This window comes from Vanacampus margaritifer, chromosome 2 (assembly GCF_051991255.1).
Source record: "Vanacampus margaritifer isolate UIUO_Vmar chromosome 2, RoL_Vmar_1.0, whole genome shotgun sequence".
NCBI classification, from domain to species: domain Eukaryota; kingdom Metazoa; phylum Chordata; class Actinopteri; order Syngnathiformes; family Syngnathidae; genus Vanacampus; species Vanacampus margaritifer.
The window spans coordinates 31,034,481-31,054,432 of NC_135433.1; the positions used below are offsets into that span (position 1 = coordinate 31,034,481).

General features: G+C 39.3%; 2 protein-coding genes across 10 annotated transcripts in view; one reads left to right on the forward strand and one right to left on the reverse strand.

Moving 5' to 3' along the window:
• Positions 1-734: 734 nt before the first annotated feature.
• dusp12 (dual specificity phosphatase 12) lies at positions 735-6,791 on the forward strand. Its single transcript, XM_077557800.1, has 8 exons — positions 735-929; positions 1,509-1,773; positions 1,951-2,064; positions 2,146-2,264; positions 2,357-2,444; positions 5,359-5,450; positions 6,084-6,163; positions 6,445-6,791. The coding sequence occupies exons 2-8, from the start codon at positions 1,511-1,513 to the stop codon at positions 6,586-6,588; spliced, it is 900 nt and encodes a 299-aa protein (XP_077413926.1). The 5' UTR covers positions 735-929; positions 1,509-1,510; the 3' UTR covers positions 6,589-6,791.
• Positions 6,792-8,758: 1,967 nt separating this feature from the next.
• col15a1b (collagen, type XV, alpha 1b) overlaps positions 8,759-19,952 on the reverse strand; it is a 43,148-nt gene continuing 31,954 nt past the window's right edge. For 7 of the 9 annotated variants that reach the window (XM_077559086.1, XM_077559085.1, XM_077559084.1 and 4 more), the window contains 22 exons: positions 19,726-19,761; positions 19,558-19,641; positions 18,586-18,651; positions 18,214-18,249; positions 17,888-17,950; positions 17,377-17,466; positions 16,951-16,986; positions 16,733-16,786; positions 16,574-16,630; positions 16,334-16,393; positions 15,606-15,650; positions 14,303-14,384; positions 13,968-13,993; positions 13,724-13,822; positions 13,503-13,647; positions 13,325-13,392; positions 13,123-13,254; positions 12,916-13,014; positions 12,758-12,832; positions 11,056-11,253; positions 10,839-10,954; positions 8,759-10,181 (listed from right to left, as the gene is read on the reverse strand). In XM_077559086.1, coding sequence (XP_077415212.1) covers positions 9,959-10,181; positions 10,839-10,954; positions 11,056-11,253; positions 12,758-12,832; positions 12,916-13,014; positions 13,123-13,254; positions 13,325-13,392; positions 13,503-13,647; positions 13,724-13,822; positions 13,968-13,993; positions 14,303-14,384; positions 15,606-15,650; positions 16,334-16,393; positions 16,574-16,630; positions 16,733-16,786; positions 16,951-16,986; positions 17,377-17,466; positions 17,888-17,950; positions 18,214-18,249; positions 18,586-18,651; positions 19,558-19,641; positions 19,726-19,761 — 1,890 coding nt within the window. In that variant the 3' untranslated portion in view covers positions 8,759-9,958. The remainder of the gene's footprint in view (positions 10,182-10,838; positions 10,955-11,055; positions 11,254-12,757; positions 12,833-12,915; positions 13,015-13,122; positions 13,255-13,324; positions 13,393-13,502; positions 13,648-13,723; positions 13,823-13,967; positions 13,994-14,302; positions 14,385-15,605; positions 15,651-16,333; positions 16,394-16,573; positions 16,631-16,732; positions 16,787-16,950; positions 16,987-17,376; positions 17,467-17,887; positions 17,951-18,213; positions 18,250-18,585; positions 18,652-19,557; positions 19,642-19,725; positions 19,762-19,952) is intronic. The other 2 variants (XM_077559081.1, XM_077559083.1) reach the window with 2 other exon arrangements.

The following is a 19,952-nucleotide window of genomic DNA, read 5'->3' on the forward strand; positions in this document are numbered from 1 at the left end:
TTTTAGCTGTTAAACATGTTCGTGGGGTTTCCCCCCCCCCACTTCGACGAGAATGAAGACATTTTCATCCGTGGCCGTGGTTGGTCAAAACAAACGTGCACAATACCGCATCGTCCAATTAGCTCGAAGTATTGTATTGAATGTCCCGCCTTTCCCGATCAAATAACCGAGGAGGAGTCCCAGGTTGATATCGCGGATAACTCCCTTGAGTGAATCACAATATCAATCTGGCTATTGTCAGGTTACCTCTGCTGGGATAGGCTCCAGTTTATACCCCTAACCCAAGCAGTATAGAACATTTATGAAATTATTTGCATATTAAGATTAATTTAAAATCTTTTTTTATTTCAGGGTTTTTATTATAGCTAATTAAACAAGTTAAAACATGAGACAATAGCTGAATTAATTTTTGCTTAGCCTATGCTTATAGACCATCAAGGGGAAATTCAACATTAATTTGTGTCTGCAAGAGCCACATAAACTGATAAGTGACACGAGAATGACTTAGTCTTGAATTGTTGTCGCCATGAATTAAAAATAAAGATGCTTTTTTGTTTTGCTCTGTCCCTGGTCGTCATGGTAACGGAAGTCACGCTACCACGGATCATGATTCGTGATTAGAAGATACCTGGGAGGGAACTTTTTTTTTTTTAAAATTGTGAAAATTGTCTCCTTAAAGTCAAGAGTGGATTGACATTACAGATGACTATACATCTGTAGGTGTCCTAGGACTGGAACTCTCGCAGTAGGAACTATGTTTTAGCCGGATGTCTGTCCAGGACGAACCCATGACATCAGCGACACCAAGCATTTACAGTAGCTATTAGCTAAATTGAGTTAGCCTTTTGGATTTACCTTACTATGGTATTATATTGGCCCCTAAAATAAAGCGACTCTTGAGTGCGTACCGTCTGTGGTTAGCTAACAAGGTATGTTAATTTAGTTGTTGATTTTCTTGACTTTTACAAAAATGTGCGAGCCAGGTTAACACAAATACCCTCCTACCAAAAAGTTAAGGGTATTTTATCTATTGTAATTTCAGGATGAATCTAAAATGCATTACCGGTGAACTTATCAAAAAAATTTAATGCACGTGTGTAAATGTTCAACTTCTCAGTACTGTTTGCACATGATGTTCTCTAACATTAGAGGAGCTGAACGGCTTAAGTCACAACGACCAGTGGATTTCCTGGTGGAATTAGACAATTTTCATGACCATTATATAAAAAAAAAAACCTGTTGTGAAGTTGGTCGTTCAGCAGCTTGTTAGAGAAACAGCAAGTGCATCATGTAGTGAAACATTTAATATGTGTGCTGCTATGGAATTTTTTGGCTAAATAAATAATTCAGTTACGTTAAAGATATGTTTGTTGAGGCTATACATAGCATTGGTAGTATATATATTTGTTATTAAAATGTTAGTTTATTATTCTTTGGTGAGGTTAGAAGAAGGTCAAATTAGGTTCACCAATCACAGGATGACTTGTGTATCTCCAACCTTGTGTTAGTCATGCTCTTGGTGGATCCTGGTGTGTTCATTGGAACTGCGGCCGACCTTAATGACACGCGGGGGTTGGCAGAAGCCACCGTCACTCACATCGTGTCTGTGGACTCTGTGGACCCTGGGCCTCTACTGCCTGTGGACTCTCACTATTGCAAGAAATGGATCAACGTCCTGGACGAGGTGACGTCGGACCTGCTAAGCCACATGGACGATTGTTGCCTGTTCATTCAGGAGGCCGTGGATGGGGGTGGGGCGGCTCTTGTCCACTGGTAAGGGTGAAGGTAATTCATATTAAGAATAAACTTACTGGTACTAATGCAGTCCAGGCTCAATAATGTAAAATTGTGTTTTATGTTTATAATGTATGTTCACATTATCAATTCCATGTATGATCACAAACTCAACCACCAGCAAAAACGTGAGACATGAAAGTGTTTGCACTTCAGTCAGGCTGGACGTAGTCGCAGCGCCACCATTGTGACTGCTTACCTCATGAAGAGATACAAGCTGGGCTTCGCTGAGGCTTATCACAGACTGAAAAGTGTCAAGCAGGATGTACAGTAAGCGTCTCATCAGTGTTGAGTATTATCACCGCACGATTGTTATCTGGCAAGATATGTGATGGTGGTTGTGCATTTTAGGGTTAACAGCGGTTTTGAGGAGCAGTTGTGTCTGTACGAGGCTTTGCAGTGTGAAGTGGACACCAGCAATCCACTTTATAAACAATACAGATTGACAAAGATTACTGAGAAATACCCTGGTAAGCACACAACAAGTGCTCTTCGGTTGAATGATATTATTCATTTTTTTCCCTCAGCTTTTCATTCCTACTGTTTCGTTTTTTGTGAGCAGAGTTGCAGCAAGTTCCCCGGGAAGTGTTTGCAGCTGACCCTGCTCAGTCCAACTCATCTGAAGCCTCCTATCGTTGCAGGAAATGCAGGTAAATCTTTATCTGTTTACTATTTGTATTATGTATTAATGTTTACTTCTATCTGCGATAATGGAAATCCATGTTAATTTTTTTTCCTCCCCCATTAATTATATATATATTTTTTGTTTATTATATATGTTTGTTTTTTTTCGTTTTGGTATGATTTTTAGTTTATTATGAATGCTTTTTTCATTCATCATATATGTTCTTTTTTCAATTAGTCATTTTTTTCCATTAACAGTATTTTTTTTAATTTACTTATACAACACAGTATATATATTTTTGGGTTTATTCTAAATGTTTTTTCGTTTATACTATATATTTTTTTAAATTTATTATATAGGTCTCACCGCACACTTTATACATGCACTTTTCTTGATAGGCGTTAACATTTTCTCACATACTGTTTCTCTTATTTAAACACAGTAGGCCTATATACACTCAGTGTTCAAACCTTTGTAGATTTTAAAATAATAATAACAATAAAATATAATTAACTCTTGACTGCCAGACGTTTTCAGTAAAGGGATGCTGTGGGTGCCAGCTGATTTAAGCATTTTGACTGATCTTTCAAGGTCCACAGAAAATGTTGTGTTTGGACTATGGAAACACACATACTACCAAATGAAAGATTGGACTCTCATCTTTCATCCGAAAAATAATTTGTTTCTACCTTATTCCGTTTTTCAGTAATCAACAATAGAAAATGGTTAGTTTCACCCAAATGCTCTGTTTTGAAACAAAATATGGAGAAATCAAGCTTTTTGTGAAACAATATTATTTCACTCTAGTGAATTTGACACCATTTTTTCCCCACGAATGATGCCACAAACACCTTAACAGTGCTTTACTTCTGTAAAACACTACCACCAACAATAAAAAAGTGTTTTTTGATAGCAAAATACGTTTATTTACATTCAACAGTGTAACAATTTGACAAAACAATTTGGCAAACTATTTACAAATGTGTGCAACTGTGGTACTATTTACAATTGTGTGGATGTTTCAAATACAGTTTTTCTTTTTGTAACACTCCCCTGTGTGCAAGTGGACGCAGCAGGATTTGCACAACAGATTAGTTTAACTGCGATTGCCCCTTCGCGTGCAGACACTACACTTTCTTGCCGGCCTTTTTTTCGGGGGAATAGCAAGTATACTGTATACTGCAGTGTGTGTTTGGCCATGTTGCCCTCAAGTCTACTCTCAGGATCATGATACGGTGACGTTACGGTGGTGTTACGTCTGGCTTCCTCATGTCCTTCAGTTCCTAAACCGGGTGGTAGATGTTCTGATCCATCTTATCCACTCCATTTGTGGTGGCATCGTAGTCTAGAACCAGTGTCTTCTCCGTGATCAGACTGTACCCACTCCTACGATGAATATGCATTGGACTCGGGGCACTCTTCGTCGTCCGATTGAACGTCCGCCTGTGCAGAAGTGCTCGGTTGTGCTCCGCGTTTTCCGGCGTTAGCATTGACGTGATCATAGCCGCTGCGTCAACGCTTCCAACTTCGGCGTCAACCTCGGAGTCACCATCATCATCATCGTCGTCATCAATGTGCTCTTTAGCATTGGTCGATGCTTTTCGTCTTTGAAAAAAATGCTCAAGCGTGAGCTGCTTGCAACCGGTCGCCATTTTCGCTTCCTCAGCCATTATCCCCTCAACACTCTAGCTCCGCTTCACGTCTTCTACTGACGCCTACCCAATTTTGTCCAAAGAGAATCATCGCTGCCATCTAGTGCCCAAAAATAGGCATTATACTAACTAGATCTGCTTGATACTTTCAGCACAGCTGGCCAAGGCTTTCCTCCACCCGTTTCGAAAAAACAACAAAAAAACATTGTGAACATCTTTTAACGTCTTTGGCAGTCGTCCGTAGGATTTTACTAAACGTTATTTAACGTTTTTGGCAGTCAAATAGTTAAACTAATATCCAAAACATTCATTAGAGAAACAAAAATATAACGGCGGTTGATCAATTTTTTTCCGGCCGGTATGTTTTCCTAAAAAAACACACACACACACAACAACGAAACATCTGTTAGAAATGACAATCTTAATTTTAATGACGATGATACGAGGCTGAAAAATCCATTTTGACCGGGAGGCTTGGGAGCGCATTGCCGGCGTCTGGTGGTCTCGGTACGACAAGCTGGTCGGCAGTCGATCCGCAGCACATACGCAACCGGTGTTATATCAAAAGCTGGAAATGGAAACAAATCGGCGGAGCGGCTCCGCAATGCACACGCATGTGGTGGAATCTAGGGGTGAGCCATGGGGCGGTGGCGGATGCACGAGCGTTCCAGGGCTTGAAATTGGAAAACTGTCGGGCCTCTATCTACAGGTCGCGAACGCGGCGGGCAAGGTCCCCAGTCGGACGTAGGGCTGGGGAGATGCGGCCGGCCAAAGACCTCCAGGACACCGAGGATTTTCAAAAAGTTACCCTGCTGTGGTGGTTCCCATCACGTGTAAAAATACGTAGTTTGTTGGCCCTTTATCTCCAGGACGGAGGACACCGAGGCCACGACTGGTTAAAGATATGAGGCAAGACACGTTAACCCATCTGACCGCGGGACTGCATCGCACGCTGTAAAAAAATAATAATAAAAAAGCACGCTGTAAAAATTCCGCGAAACAATGATGCCGCAAACGATGAACCCGCGAGAAACTAGGGAACACTGTATTTGCAATTTGGGCACATCCGGGTTCTGTCAGTATGCCAATATGTCTCACTTGAAATGTGCAAATCCAATTTGAGTTTGCACATCACCGGCAGTGTTCAGTAAATCCTTCAATGGAGTCTATCCAAATGCTTTTCATCAGATTCTGCTCAGTTTCCTCCTCATAAAATAACATCAATAGAGGCCTATTGTTTATTGATAAGTGACCAGTTAAAGCTCCACCTGTTTTTCTCCTCTGCAGAAGAGCTCTTTTCCGCAGCTCCAGTCTCCTCAGTCACCCAGTGGGGGAAGGCGCATCGGCTTTCAGCTATAAGAAGTCATCTAACCTAAATGGTAAGTAGACACGTTCACTTTGGGCTTTGTCATCAAAAGTATAAATAGTCAGTAACGAAATAGTCAGTAACGAACTTTGGGCCCCTTTGTCACACGCCACAAACATAACAATGTGTAGATGTGATTGTCTGAACTGGTTAGCTATTCGATAATCGATTCATTAAAAAAAAGTTTTTTCTAAAAAAAAAGACGAAAACTAACTGAAACTGCATCTTATGTCAATAAAACTAAATATAAATGATAGTTTCCGTCATTGTCAATTCATTTCCTACATGAGTCTTTCGGGGTTCCTTTTCAATGTATTTGTTTCAGTATTGGTGTACACCCGTACAGAAGAAAGAAGGCCACATAAAAAGTCGTTTATGAGAACTGTAGGTTATTTTAGTACACAAGACTTAGTGGCCTTTTTCCCCCCTTTTGCACTCGACAAATACTTACCAAAAAGCTAAAACTAATTCTGAAACTAATTTAAAAAATAAATGAAGCAATTTTGAAAAAATAAAACTAATAAAAACTAGCAAACCTGCTTTAAAAACGTATTATAACCAATTATAAGTCCATAACTTTTATAACCTTGTTATTAATATGAAGTTGCTGAGCCACAAGTAGAAATTATTTATCTTGTTTGTGTAGAAGGAGTCCAGTGTACATCTTATTTCATTGAACCGGTGCAGTGGATGGAACAAGCTCTACTTGGTGTGATGGATGGACAGGTACAGTATAAGCCCATAGGTGTCAAACTCCGGTCCTGGAGGGCCGCCGTCCTGCAGGTTTTGGAGGTTTCCCTCTTCCAACACAAGCTGATTCCAATCAGCAGGATCATTATCAGGCTTATGCGGAGCTTTCTGATGAGCTGATCGTATATCAGCTGTGTTGGACAAGGGAAACATCCAAAACCTGCAGGAAGACGGCCCTCGAGGACAGAAATTTGTCACTTTTCAGCATGTCATTAAGCCATTTCAAATCTTTTCCTTCTCTCCGCCTTTGTTTGCAGCTGCTGTGTCCCAAATGTCGATCCAAGCTGGGCTCGTTCAGCTGGTGTGGAGACCAGTGTTCATGCGGCCGCTGGATCACGCCGTCCTTTCAGCTGCACCGAAACAGAGTGGACGAGATCCGACTCATTAGCATATACAGATGACTTATGGCGCTCTTTGCAGTTGGGTAGAAACAGTCACGTCTCATAAATACAATATTTTTGTCAACATGGTGGGCTGTGACATCTTGAGGCGCCTTTGGGAAGAATTCTTATAATGGCTTGATGTTTTACGTGATGCTGGTGGTGGCAACATTGAGCACTTGAAAACATGAAATAAAAACTTTTGTTTTTGAAATATCATGTTATGATTGTGGCATATTATTTTTAGCGTATTGGTCTTTGGCCAACTTTAAGTAATTAAATGAATGCCAAGCTATGTACATCATGTATCAGTAAATTATGTGAAAAAATGCCAAAAATACAGTACACCCCACTTTTGCTTAAACAATGGATTGATCCACCTCATCCCACCTCTACCTGTGTATCATGTTCCCGTTCTCGTCGTAGTGAAAAGCAAGGTTATTTTAGTCAACTAAAACTAACGAAAAAACTAAAATTCAAAAAAACATTTCGTTAACAAAATAAAATAAAAACAAAATGCTTTTTAAAAAAACGAAAACTAACTGAAACAAAATTTTATGTTTACAAAACTAACTATAATTATAGCAAAAATGTCCTTCGTTTTAGTCTTTATTTTGATATTAACCGCAATAAGGACATTTGAAAGTGTGTCACACTAGTGACATCATCTAGCAGCAGCCAATAGAAAAGCACCTTCAGATGACGTTGCTCCCATGGTCCATCTATTTTCTAAACCGCTTGTCCTCACAAGGGTCATGGGGGGTGCTGGAGCCTATCCCAGCTGGCTTCGGGCAGTTGGCGGGGTACACCCTGAACTGGTTGCCAGCCAATCGCAGGGCACACAGAGACGAACAACCATCCACACTCACAGTCACACTCCCATGGTGTTTTTAAAAAATATATATTATGCACAAGTAATGCACATTTTTTTTAAACTAAAACTAATACTGAAACTAACTAAAACTAAGCCTTTATGAAATAACTACAACTAATAAAAACTAACAGAACCACCTTAAAAACTAAAACTAAATTTAAAAAAACAAAACGAAATAAAAAAAACTAAAATGAAAAATTCCCAAACTATAATAACCCTGGTGAAAAGTGACTGTCACTATACCTTGCTTTAACCAGGAAATGTGATACATTTCTTACTTTCTACTCAATACAAATACATTCTCATCATTACCAGGCTGCTTTTTATTTGCGCATTTACTGTCAATGAAGTTGCTAACTTGCTGTTTTTTTAAGCTAGTAAACGTTACATGTGGTCAAACTGTAGTCCTACCATTGCCCTATTTGATTGAAAAAGAAGAGAAAGAGGGAAACAAGCTTGATGTGTATAGCTAACTGACGGCGTGAGACCTACCTAACTACCTCCCTACCTACCGACCTACCCAATCCATTTAAATGGTTGCCAATTATATAAGGATTTTTGTTATTGGTAGGCAGTGCAAAAAAAATCATAATTGCCCCCCACCCCCCCATTTTCCCCCATCCACCGCCCACACACGAGCGCTCCCGTGCACACGCACGCGCGCTCGCGCGCACACACACACACACGCACACGCACACACACACACACACACACACACACACACACACACACACACGTGTGCGCACACAGTCTTTGAAGAGAAGTGTGACTTGTCACCAAGGACTTTTGCAGGGCCCCCAATTTTAATATTGTGACATCTATAATGAACATTAAAAATAACACAACAATCTTCCAATACATTATATTTTGTTTTACAACTTTTAAATCAGTTTGAACATGTGCAAAAGACTCACTATGACCCAAAAAAAAACAAACTATAAAGTAATTTGCCAGAGATTGGAATCCCACTAATTGCACTTCATAACAAAAATAATTTTCACCTCAAGATGAAACAAAGCTTCTAAGCGAGCAAAAGCACTTACATTTATTTGCTATCTTACAGAGACCACACTTCGCAAGCATATCACCAATTATTATTTGGAGTGAGCAAGCAAGCTAGCAGGAGCGTTGAGCAAGAGTGGCTAACAAGAACTCGCTGGAGTGGCTAACAAGAACTCGCTGGAGCGGCTAACAAATGTGGCTAGCAGGAGAAGCTAGCAAAAGCTAGCAAGAGCAAATATGAACGTAGGCGCTATGCTGCGAACCTACAATTCATAACTTTTTTATTACATATTATAAAACTGAAGCAGACACCACTTATAAAAACAATCATTATGTATTTATTCAGTGACAGTCAGTCAGTAAAAATGTTCTCATGACCTCGGAAGCTTAAGTTTGTTTGAACAGCAAAACCAGACATGACAGAAAATAACATTTTTGAATGTAGAAAGCTTTCTTTGCCTGTTAGCATAAGACCACATGGTCTAGACACAACAATACAAGAAGTACACCACCATCAATACTTGCTGACAGAAAACAATACATCATTTACTGTAGTGCCTAAACAAAAATGACTACCGGTAAGTCTATTGAGTAAAAATTAAATTTATACATGAACACACACACATATATATACAATGGTTTCATTAAGATTTATTAAGTGAACTCACGAGACTTCCAAAGTATACGTTGCTACAGTATAAATTAATACAAATACCATAAGAATTGTAAGTTGAGGTTGAACTGTTGACATCGCTGAATATTCTGAAATAAAATGGATTTATGCTAACAATTTGTAATACATGAAAAGTTATAAGCATGGACAACTTTGTGTGCATTTTTCCTGTTTAAGTTTTTCCTCAATGTTTGCAACTTTGATGTGTCTTCTGTTACTCAACATGCCTGGTTAATATTCTTTGCGATTACGCTAACCAACCGCGCATTGCTTGTTCTTTATAATACATGAATTTATAATTGAATCACAATTTCCACCTTCATGTCCATGCAGACATTTTCTAATAAAGTTTAGTGTAAACCTAGATTTTTTTTTAATAGTCAAATAGTCATACACAGTACTACCATGTCATAGACATAGACACATCAACAATGAAAAGGAACATAAAAAAATATTTTTCCATTAAAGAGTGAAGACGCTAACCCAAATTAAAAAGACAAAAATAATTCAAAGTAAAATTATGGGGGCTTGACACATTTTTGTTCTATCAATACTGGAAGTCTCTTTTACAACTCAATACACGAGATGTTCCTTCTCGATGAAATGATGGCCTACGAATAAATAACTCGACCTACACATGGATGTATCCTTCAATTTATGTTGAACAAAGTTCTGTTTGAAAACCAATTAAAATTAAAAAAAAAAAATTCAGCTTCTGCACATTAACCTGATCCTAAGCATAATGTGTAAGAGCACCAGTCTGATATTCTTGTACAGACAGACTCCACGTTATCTCAAATGGTCTACTCAGCACACTTTCCGAAAAGCTGCTTGTGTTCTCTTCAGGTCTTCTGTTGGCGTATCTTCCCGACGTACGTGTTCTCTATACACAGTACGATGTAGTGGTTGGCGCACGAGCGGGTGTGTTGTCCTAACAGGCGTCCGGTCTGAAGCAGAGCCGCCTGACCCGTCACCGCCATATCGGCAGTCCTCCACGCTTCGCAATAGTTCATGGTCGAGCGGATTCCGACCGCGCTGGAACCGTGCCAGATCAGCTTTTCTGGCCTGGAATGGAGCGAGAAAACATGTGTGCAGTAAGATGACTGCACCTTGGAGTAGTTGCCAGTCAATTGTAAACTCATGATTTAAATTTATAGCCTGTCCAAAAAGTAGTGATGGGAAAATGAAGCTTCATGAACCACTTGCGATATTTTTTTTACTCCTCTAGATGGTGCTATTGGTTTAAAGATGCAGTGGAAGTGTAATCAATTTCCTTTGCACTAGCAATTATCTCTAAACCAATAGCACCATCTAGAGGAGTAAAAAAAATATTGCAAGTGGTTCATGAAGCTTCATTTTCCCATCGATACCTGTCTTTCACAGGTTCAAAAAGTAGTGATGGGAAAATAAAGCTTCATGAAACACTTGCGATTATTATTTTTTTACTCCTCTAGATGGTGCTATTGGTTTAAAGATGCAGTGGAAGTGTAATCAATTTCCTTTGCACTAGCAATTATCTCTAAACTAAGAGCACCATCTAGAGGAGTAAAAAAAATCGCAAGTGTTTCATGAAGCTTAATTTTCCCATCATTACCCAAAAGCTGCCACAACTCCCCCAAAAAGTTTCTTCTACAATTTCAACCTATGAGCCAATGACCCCCGCCACCCCCCAGCTTTAAAAACATTATTTGACAAACACATGAGATGGGAAGTGCACGTTACCAAGCCGAGTCAGTCTTCACATTGCGTCCATCGAAAGAGTAAATGGGGATGGAGGGGTCAAATATGCCACCATTTCCAGAGAAGATAGACATCCAGCTTTTGAACAGCATCTCACCCTGATTGACGAGGACAGTCCAAAAAAAAAGAAAAAGAAAAAAGTTACTATAGTAATGCATTAATTCCCAGGTTATTCTATGCCATGCATCGTCATCCTCACCCTGAGATTAACCACGGGCATGTTGTCGCGGTCTGCCTTCCTCACGATGGTGGCCAGGTCTTGGAGGTGTGAGGACAGGAAGGCCCTGTATGTGCTCGTCAGTCCCATGGCACGCGCCTGCTGGTAGCACTGGAAGTCGGCCCCGCGGATCCCTCGCATATCACCTTTCAATGGAGCGTTGAGAGCCACTAGATGGAGCTACATACATTTAAGAGAGAAAACTTAAGAACTTATTTCTAATGTTTGTCATTCAGCGCATGAAGCAACTTTGTTGTATTGTCTTGTATTTTGATTCTCAGGGCAGTACTTAGTTTGGCTTCCATGCAAGTCCCGATTTTTAACAACTGTTACAAAATTGAGTTGACAAATTCAGCTGTCAGAATGTGTGTCCTCAGGTTTTAAAGGAGTCATGGTTTTAAAGTAAGGTTTCAAAGGAGGGTTTGGCTTCCATGCAGGGTCATGTTTTTTAACGGTTGTTACAAAATGTATTTGAAAAATTCAGCTGTCAGAAATTGTGACCTCAAGTTTTAGCCGGTCAAGGTTTGGTAAATGGTATAAAGGGTCTTTCATTTGTTTAGCACTTTTCCATCTGTTAAGGCCCTCATAGCACTTAATTATTGAGTTGAAAAAAAAAAAGAGCTATTAGAATGTATGACCTCCCCATTTAAAAGAATCAGAGTTTCGAAGTAAGGTTTGAATGGAAGGTTTGGCTTCCATGCAGGTCACAAGTCTTAACAGCTGTAACAAAATTGAGTTGAAAAATTCAGCTGTCAGATTGTGTAACCTCTGGTTTTAAATGAGTCAGGGTTTCAAAGTAAGGATTAAAAGGAGATTCAGCTTCCATGCAGGTCATGATCGTTAACAGTTGTTAAAAAATTGAGTTGAATAATTCAGCTGGTTTTAAAGAAGTCAGGGTTTCAAAGTAAGGTTTTAAAGAAGGGTTTGGCTTCCATGAAGGGTCACACTTTTTAACAGTTGCTAACAAATTGAAATGAAAAATTCAGCTGTCAGAATGTTTGGCCTCGGGGTTTCATAGAAGTCAGGGTTTCAAAGTAAGGTTTCAAAGGTCCATGCAGACCACGATTTTAAACAGTTGTTACAAAATTGAGTTGAAAAATTCAGCTGTCAGAATGTGTGGCCTCGGGGTTTCATAGGAGTCGGGGTTTCAAAGTAAAGTTTCAAAGAAGGTGTTGGGTTCCTTGAAGGGTCGCAATTTTTAATAGTTTAATAATTTCAGCTGTCAGAATGTGTGGCCTCGGGTTTGATGGGAGTCATGATTTCAAAGTAAGTTTTCAATGGATTGTTTGGCCATCAAGAGTCATGATTTTTAAAATGCTTTTATTATGTCCACTGTTTTTGAAACATTTAGCTTTCAAAATAATGTAGCATACTATAGAATACACCCAAAAAGATCTGATATAAAAGTTGTATCAAAAATGCTCATGCTCAGTGTAGCTTGACACTGTCGGAGAGTTATTAGCAATACGTTTACTGTATTGTACTTTGCAGTAGACTCAAAATGCTGTTGCTGTGATGTTTAAACAAACAAGGTAGGCCAAAAGTACATTCAAATTCATTTACTGGGCTATGAAACTGTCATTCCTCTCATAACTAATGACATAGTTCCCCCAAAAAATCGAATTCAAAGAAATAAAACCAACTGCACAAAGCCATATGGGAGTGTCAAAAGATTTACACTCACCCCAGCGACAGCATTGAAGGTCTGTGGCAGTATGTTAAAACTGGGCTGATATCCTCGACTGCCCTCATGCAGCTCCTATCCAACAAATACACAATAGGGTCATTTTAAAAATATATTTTAAAGCTATATTTTTTGGGTGTGTAATCATGTGTGTGTACTTGGCTGTGGCTCCTGTGCGGTCGGCTCCATTCTCCAGGTTTGTTGTGGGCTTGAGGTGCTGACGAGAATGATGCTTCAGATTGGATCAAATCTCCCAGCTGAACAGACATTTTACACTTCCTGAAGTAAAGAGCGGACTCCAGGGGAAAGTGGGGTTTGTTGGGCGCTTGGGAACCATAACATTCACACGCAAGTACAATACACACCTGAATTTTGCGCCATCCACTCTGTGACCTGATGTAAAGCTCTCCACCGCTTTCAGGCACATACGCTAAGGTTCCCTCTGGAGTGTGGTGGGTCTCTCTGGTCAGAGCATAAATTGTCTCGTAGGTGGTTACCTGAGCAAATGCATCAGTGTGAGAGGAGTTGCTCATATTAACTTTGAATAATTCTGACCATGTTTCTTACCAGGTTTGAAATGCCTGGAGTGCCAGGAGGACCGGGAGGGCCTGGGACACTGACACCTGTTGACAATACTCATAAAAGAATATAATAAAAAAAACTTAACTTGAAGAGATTATTCCCCCCCCCCCCCTTTTTTCCGTTTGTTTGTTTATTTTTTTAATTTTATTGTGCCTCTACACACCTGCTCCAAAAGCAGGTAGCGGTCCTGGAGGTCCAGCAGAGCCGGGTGGCCCTCTGGGACCTGGGCGTCCAAACCCAGGGGCTCCACGTTGTCCTGGAGAACCCGGAGAACCGGGAGGGCCGATAACCGACTCGCCTTTAGGACCCTGAACCAACATAAAATACTCATATTTAGCAATTCATAGTCATTGTCTAGTAGTGTGGTTCTTCATCAGAACTCACCACAAGTCCTGACCGCCCTGGTAGTCCTGGAGGACCAGGAGGGCCCGAGTTACCCTTTTCTCCCTTCTGACCTTGGGATCCCTGGTCGCCTTTAGCACCCTGAGCAACACACATATACAAACAAACAGCATTATGCAACAAAAACAGACAGCCTGGGAAAAAAATGCTTTCTGTGTGTGTGTGTGTGTGTGTCAAGCTCTTTATTCCATTGGCCCTAAAGAATCACACATTGAGCTGTACTCACCACAATCCCGTCAGGAAATGGAGGAGCTGACAACACAAGTCATGAAAAATGTTTACATGTCTGCTCAGATACAATTCAATTCAAAACAAATAGAAAATGGCTTACTAATATATGTCTTACTAGTGATGGTAAAATGAAGCTTCATGAAACACTTGTCGATATATATTTTGTTTTTACTCCTCTAGATGGTGCTCTTGGTTTAAAGTTATAGGCTAGCGCAATAGACATTGATGACATTTCAACTGTTATCTTTAAACCAAGAGTGCCATCTAGAGGAATAAAAAAAAAATCACAAGTGCTTCATGAAGCTTCATTTGTCCCTCACTACGTCTTACCAGGTGTCCCTGGCTCGCCGCGTATTCCAACATCTCCCTTTTCTCCTTTAGCTTTGACAATATTTACCCCGTTATTTGAATCCTACACACAGAAAAACACATTCGTCAGCATCACAATATGTAGTTGTGACCATGTTTACACACACACACACAAACAACTGCAATACCATCAATTGTTAAATACTGTAGGTCAATATGATGAAGATGAACATAGTTATTTATTAATTACACATCATATGCATACAAAATGTTAGGGCATTCAAAACACAACTTTGTTAACGGTAGGTTCTGTAAAGTAACAAATCTTTTTTCTGGTTATGGCTCTGACATGGAAATTTTGTGAGATAAGATTTCAGTGTAAATGTTGGATTAAAACATTTGTTTTTGTTTGGAAGTAATGGCTGAAGGCAATCGGACAGGTGGTAGCAAATAACTTCATGTATATGTCTTATCTACAGTATCTGTCTCACCAGAATCAACTGAAGTTTCACATTATTGTTGAGCACAAAGTAGATTTTGCTTTATTTTGTGATTATTGTATGAGTAAGATATTTGACCTCATTGAGGAGATGCTGTTATTGACCAGTGCTACTGACCTGAATGATTATTTGTATTATGATATCTGCCCATTTCTTAAAATGGGTCAGCGAGTGAGCTGGTAGGAGTTGTCAAGTAGATTAGCATTAGCATCTAGCACATATAAGATACATATGGTATATCATTAACTTCACTAGTACTGACTGGAGTCTAAGAGCTAGATTTGGTGCTCATAATTTTATTTTAAAACATAGGCACTCTCTAAAGGACTCAAAATAGTCCCTTAAGTTGCTCAATTGGCAACAATGAGCAATCTTGGTCACATGCCTGAGCGCTGCCACCGGTCCTCATGGTAATGATGAAAGCTGTTTTAAATTGTAAATGAAAAAAAAAAGCACATTGCTCCCATAAGGTTAAATACATTTGAAGAAGACACCTTCCACCACACCCAAGACAATAGATGGAATAATATTGGTTAGAAAATTTGGTTGAATTCCAATCAGAAATGTCTCACAAACTCCTGATAATGAAGCAATTTAATGATTGGAATTCAGCAAAGCAGGACAATGTGTACCCACGCACCCAAAACCACAAAAACGGAGTCTCATAAATGCAATAAGGAAGAGGGGGTCAGAAAAGGAAGTGGGGGGTGGGCCAGGTGTGGCCAGAGAGCTGCCATGCTGCTCTATCCATTCCCCGACAGAACCATCAGATGGTAACCCGTTTCAAAATGAAACGGACTTATCAGATGGTCTGACAGACTTACTAGTCCCTTTTTGCAATGCGGTCTGGGGCGCACTGGGAACACTGTCTTTAAAAGAAGAGCATGTTATCAGCTTTTGAATAATGGCTTCATCACTTGGCAAGGCTCCACAAATGGAGCAAAATAAATAAATAAATAAATTCATTAATTAATAAGCAGAAAAGATTCTGGGCATAAAAATATCCTGAGTCATCTATATATACAGATGTAAAATGTTGAATTTGTTCATAGCCGTCCATCCATCCATCCATCCATCCATCCATCCTCTCAGTTAATGGCTATTGTGATGTCAACAGTACACTGGAATTGATTATTTATAGATTGTTGTTGAATTTGTGGTAAAATTGGCTTTAAAATAAGAACAAATCAACAAATCATTGCTCAACCAACATCGCGGAAAAGATTGTGTTTAAGGTCAGAGGTTACACTGTACAGTAAATATCTGTCAATATAGGAACGTTATAGGGAGGGGGTTTGCAATGTTCAGAGAATAAACAATAATAACAAATTTCAACCTTTCAAAGGAACAAAGAACACTTAACTCCTGGTAGGCATTAAAAAGTAGTGAATAGGTAAATACACACACTCTCTGGTTTTATTCTGTCTAATGACCAGGTCACGATGCCTCTCAAACTGTTCATGAAATACCCGAGGTTGATCACTTAAAAAAATAAAATAAAATTCCCAGCCCATCAAGAATATACAAAAACAACTTAAAGTTGAAGACTTACTCCATTCAATCCAAGAATTCTTCCTGGAAGTCCAGGCGCTCCAGGCGGACCAGGGGGTCCCTGAAAATACAAGATTGGCAAAGTGTAAAAAAGACAAAGGATGATCTGTTTTCAGTTTTGCAAAAGCAATTGGAATTGACAACCTCATAAATTGATTTGAACTGACAGGTTGAAATACGTTAAAACAATTACAATTTCATAATGGTGTGCTGTATGTAAAAACAGACTGTTGTCTCTTACTGGCAGGCCAACAGAATCTCCTTTTTCCCCTTTCCTCCCAAGCATACCAGGTCGCCCCTGTTGAAAGAGAATAAAAACTTTTTTTTTTTCTTTTTGTACAGTTTGTAAGCGCAAAGCTATATTTTAAAATACGACATACACAAGGCATAAATTACTTACAGAGCGACCAGGGAAGCCATATTCTCCCTTTTGTCCAGAAGGTCCGTGAGGGCCCTATTTTTGTATATATTTTTTTTAAAGCAACATACATTATACAACGGATGTCTCTGTATCTTTGGTGACAAAACCAAAATAAATACAGTATACAGTATGTATGCAGCTTTCCTGACAAAAATGCATTACATTAACGTTAGTTGTGTCAGTTTGGATGAACTTACGATGGGTCCTGCAGGTCCAGGCAATCCACGGGCACCCTGTCAAAAGAGAGCAAATTGCGGAACAACTTGAATGATTTGGCTCTAATATTTTACTTATTATATTACTAATATGCTGTGAGTTTTAACCATGCTTCCGTCATTGCTAAATTACTGTTTGTCACCATCCGTCAGATCTTCTTCTCGCCGCCTCGGTGACAGCTAATCGGCGTCGAAAACATACTACTTACTATGTCACAAACTTTCGTAGCATACAGCCGAAAAAAGAAAAAAAGATCTGTCAGTGACCTTCCGCCAGTACTGACGGAATGCCCGCTCTGATCCATTTTTGCAATTTTGTTTAGCATACTGTACAAAAAAAAAAAAAGGCAATTTAAAGTTTTTTCATCCTTGGTTAAGAACATCTACATTATATGGTTAAAGGACAACCTTGAAGCCTTTGGTCCCATGGGGGCCTCTTGGTGCAGATAAAAGCGATCCATCTGCAGCAATGGTCACACCAGGCTCTCCCTTCGCTCCCTGTTAACACCGGGGAAATACACACCATATTTGTCACATTTGTACATTCCGGTGGTAAATAAGATTATGCAAATTTGAAATGAAATGACTGTTGTTGTTTTTTCTTTTTGCATGTAACTGTAAGTTTCCGTCATTACAGTACTCATTAACTCATTCACTGCCATTGACGGCTATAGACGTCAAAAATTCATTTGAACTATTTCTACTAGTGTGTGACTTCACCAGTTAACTCAAGATTAATCATGAATTTTATATCTGTTCTAAATGTACAATCATTTTTTTCCTAGGTTTTCATACTCTTGTTCCCAAAAGTGGAAAAAAATGAAACTAATAGGAATAGTTCAAATGAATTTTTGACGTCTATAGCCGTCAATGGCAGTGAATGATTTAAGGACTATAGAAATAAAAATGACTCTCTTACCTTAAGCCCTGCTGGACCTTGGATACCTGGAGGGCCCATGTTTCCCTTAGGTCCTCTGGGGCCCTTGAAGGTTAAAAAAAAAAAAAAGACAAAGGAAATGAACAGTTTTGTTATTCTAAATGATTAGATAATGTCCGACTCCTCTACAAAGAAGGCAGAATCACATGTCACAGTACAGCTATTCCTTAATGTTACCTGCCCTGGAAGTCTAAAGGCAGCAAAAACAATATATATATATTTTTTTATGAAAATAGCTGTTCACAAATGTGCAGTAGGACATATTTCTTCTCAGAATCAAGTGGATGAGTCTGCGAAAATGTTCTTACAGGGAATCCAGCTTTGCCAGGCAATCCCTCAGGTCCCTGCAACATGCAAAATAACACAAACAAGCACAAATGCATGCATCAGTACGTATGATGTACACACGTAAAAACAAAAGTAGGAGAATTGTATCAATTATTTTTCTTAATACACATGCGGGCTCATACTTTGCTGTGATAGTTAGCCAAAGGCAAAGCATTTCAAACATACATAATGTACAGTAGCTGATGTAATGCATGTGGAGAGGCTTCAATCACGTAAACGTACACATTGAACAAATATGTGAATATTTCCAGCCTGGTTCGGAGACGTGAGCATGAAACCCAAGACATATCTTCACATTATGTTTATATATTATAAGTATTATTCCTACTTACCTTTGGCCCTGGTGGTCCCCTGATTTCTGTGAAGTTGAACATACTCTCTGTGACATTGAGGAGCAACTGCAGACAAAATATAATAAGCACGGGAAGTGGTTTGTATTGATTTTTGTTTGACTGGATTTTTGAAGTTTATCAATATAATAACAATATGTGCATGTGTTAATTGTCAAAGTCATGGTTAGGATGTACACAGAGAATTTGTAGAAACCATTTCACGCAGCTGTAACAAAACCCAGACTCAAAAGTAGGTGATTGAAACCAGTCTTTTTTTCTATGTGAAGCCAATTTAATTTTGTTTGCCTCTGACATGTAGTTACCACTAAAATAGGGGGGTGCGGTGTGTTGGCAGGGTTTAGACGAGGGTTCGCAGGTGGTGACCACATGGAACTTTTTTTTGTTTGTTTACTAGAAAAAAGTGTGATTGCACATCCACTACAGTAGATGGCAGTGGAGCTCTCATTGAGAGTGTGCAAAGAGTATTAGCACCTCTGCAGAGGTGTACTTATAACAATTTGGTAGACAAATTATGCTATTTATAGTCGCACTTGAAAGTTGGGGCCGGGGGGCACAAAATATTTTCTTCTTTCTAATTGAGAAACACTGAGTTACTCAGATATTCACATTTAAAATTAGAGGTATGTATTTGGGGGTGATCTACAGTAGGTGGTCACTATATACTATCCAATACAGTATTTGAATAGAAAATTAATTATATTAGTACAATGGGGGATGACACAGGTCACAGATGCCTCATAGTATTATTCCAACTTCCTCCCACAGTCTAAAAACGCGTATGTCTGGTTAATAGAAGACTCAAAATTGCCTGCGCATGATTCTCTTTCTTTGTGTCCTCCTCCTGTTGTAGGTGATGAGTCAATTACACATCTTGCTCCAGTGTCCCTATGACTAATAAATACATAAACAAATAAATAAATAAGAAAACGGTTGGCAAAATGATGTGCATACATCTGTTAGATTAATGACAGGTCCGGGAGGTCCAGGAGGCCCAGGTGGTCCTGTGATGTTGAGCCCATCCGCACCACGATCACCCTTGCAGGACGCAATAGAGTTTATTTATGCTCACAAAGACAATACTGTAGCTGGGAAATAAAGCACTCAAGTGATTGAACCTACCTTTTGCCCTGGCCTACCCTTTTCACCTTTAACGCCCTGTGTATAAAGAATATAATTATGTATCTGCAGAGAGAATAATCAAATGACAATAAAGGCCATATTTAAATGAAAATTTAAAAGTTAGCTTGGCAAACCCAATTGTAAAATCACTGCTAGTACACATTAAATCACAGGCACAATCCCAATACAGGAGAAACTCTAAAATAAAATAAAAAACCTGAAAACAT

Excerpts from the sequence above, each read along its gene's own strand:
- dusp12 (XM_077557800.1), top strand. The coding sequence starts at position 1,511 with ATGCTCTTGGTGGATCCTGGTGTGTTCATTGGAACTGCGGCCGACCTT. Across the intron at positions 5,451-6,083 it reads GAAGTCATCTAACCTAAATG|AAGGAGTCCAGTGTACATCT; the intron begins GTAAGTAGACAC and ends TTGTTTGTGTAG. Across the intron at positions 6,164-6,444 it reads TTGGTGTGATGGATGGACAG|CTGCTGTGTCCCAAATGTCG; the intron begins GTACAGTATAAG and ends CTTTGTTTGCAG.